The 2003-nt window shown below is 39.4% G+C and overlaps 1 protein-coding gene across 1 annotated transcript; it reads right to left on the bottom strand.

Moving 5' to 3' along the window:
- Positions 1 to 1120, bottom strand: LOC102822553 (uncharacterized protein C8orf59 homolog). The gene is made up of 2 exons (XM_006876159.1): positions 1096 to 1120; positions 1 to 329 (listed from the first exon to the last, which is right to left on the bottom strand). The coding sequence occupies exons 1-2, from the start codon at positions 1118 to 1120 to the stop codon at positions 1 to 3; spliced, it is 354 nt and encodes a 117-aa protein (XP_006876221.1).
- Between the last annotated feature and the right edge of the window lie 883 nt (positions 1121 to 2003).

A 2003-nucleotide genomic window follows, 5' to 3' on the forward strand; every position in this document is an offset into this window, starting at 1 on the left:
TTACAACTGGGCCATTAATCTTGTAGCCTCGTCGATATTGACTGGATGGTTTTTATGCTGATGCTGAGGAATCAGTGTTTTCTGCAGTGGTTCGAGGGAAAGTCCTTTTGAGAAATGCGCAAGTTCCTTCTGTATATCGACAAAAGCTTTATTTACTCTGGTAACTTTTTCGTTATTCACAATGTTTACCTTCTTAAGATTTGTGGTAACCGGTTTTGCTTTGTTTTTAGATTTAAAGTTTTTTTGGTTCGCTATGTGAAATATGCTCCTGGGCTTCTGCCCTGTTAGTCTATTCTTGGCCACTATCAAACCTTCGATACCTTGTGCAACTGTTCAAGACCAAGCCTCATCTTTTTTATGATTCGGAGTTGCAGCTCAGTTACTCGCCTCTCTATCCAGGACCTTCTAATGTGATCCATTTCTAAGCAGTTGGTAGTGGTAGCCATGCACCATATAGTTCTTCTGTCTCAGAGGCATGGAGACTGATGTTCATATGGTCCCTTAGATCATTAGACTAATTGTTTCCATGTAGCTTCAATTTTCATTATTCTTTCCTAGAGAGAGGGAGAAACACTCACGGGCTTTGAGGACCCCAGTCAGTACTCAACAAAGCAGAACATTTTCTTTGTGAACTATGTTATGACAATTGACTCATGGTGTCCCTTGAGACTATGGACTTGATCCCCAAATCCCAGGGACTCATTTCCTCGATGTTTTGGATTATGGTCTAGTAGTTTTCATAACTTTGCCACCTGTATGCTCCACTATGTATATTCATGAATATATTTGCAGCAAAGGGAAATATTCATGTACAAATATCTCTATCAATCCTCTATATATTTGTGGGTATACTCCCAGTCTCCCTCCTGCATCAGCTCAGTCTGGGTGCCTATCCACGTATCTACCTGTAGATCTCTGTTATTGCAGGACTGTTATACAACAGTGCTTACCTATTGTCTTTAACTTGGGCACTTCTCAGCATGTCTTCCCTTGCCTTCATCTCTCCATGCTTTTTTTTACAATCTCACTCTAATTGTGTATTTTCTTCCCCTTCACCCAAGTTCACATGTGTTTATCCTCTAATCAGTGAATTACTCCGATTTTCAAAAATTTCTTTCATTATCCAGTATTTTTAAAACATGGTGTTATTCCGTGTCCACATATTTAGGTTTTTGGGTTTTTATTCTCTCTCTTTACTTTCCTATTATTGATTTCTAATTTTACAGCATTGTGATCTGAGAAGATGTTTTATAGCATTTCATTGTTTTTAAGTTTATCGAAGCTTGCTTTGTGGCCTAACAAAGAGTTTATTTTAGAGAATATCCCATGTGTGATGGAAAATAATGCATATGATGCTGCTGTTGGGTTGAGTGTTCTGTACATGCCTGTGAGGTAAAATGGGTTGTGTGTAATTGTTCATTTCTGTGTCTTTGCTGAGTTTCTAATTGTTAACTGTCCTTCATCTAAAGTAGCATATTAATGCCTCCTACAATAATTGTCCTGGTGAGGCACTGTGAGTAAGTACTGGACTAACTGTAGAGTTGTGGTTCAAACCCACCAGCCACTCCTTGGACACCTATACTGAGTTGCTATGAGTCAGAACCGATTCAGAAGCACTTAACAACAGCCACTATTGTGGAGGCCTGGTGTGGCATTGTAGGATAAGCATTTGACTGCTAAGTATAAGGTCAGTGGCTCAAACCAACCAGCTGCTCCTTAGAAACCTTATATTGTTGTTAAGTGTCGTCAAGTTGGTTCTGACTCATAGTGACCCTGTATAGGATTTCCGAGGAACAGCTGGTGGGTTTGAACTGCTGACATTGTGGTTTGTATTCCAGTGCCAATCCTACAGTGACACACCAGAAGTCAGGGTTGCTATTAGTCAGAACCTACTCTATGGCACATAACAACAACAATAAACTATAATTGTAGAGTTGTCTATGTCTCTCTTCAGTTCTGTTAGAGTTTGATTATGTATTTTGAGGCTCTTACATTGCATTCAT

The sequence above is a fragment of the Chrysochloris asiatica genome, unplaced genomic scaffold (assembly GCF_000296735.1).
Source record: "Chrysochloris asiatica unplaced genomic scaffold, ChrAsi1.0 scaffold00357, whole genome shotgun sequence".
Taxonomy (NCBI): Eukaryota; Metazoa; Chordata; class Mammalia; order Afrosoricida; family Chrysochloridae; genus Chrysochloris; species Chrysochloris asiatica.

What these genes read in the sequence shown, in the direction of transcription:
- LOC102822553 (XM_006876159.1), bottom strand. Translation starts at nt 1,120, where the DNA reads ATGAAAGAAATTTTTGAAAATCGGA. An exon ending in AGAAATTTTTGAAAATCGGA is followed by an intron (nt 330 to 1,095) that starts GTAATTCACTGA and finishes GGTCTTGAACAG; the next exon opens with TTGCACAAGGTATCGAAGGT.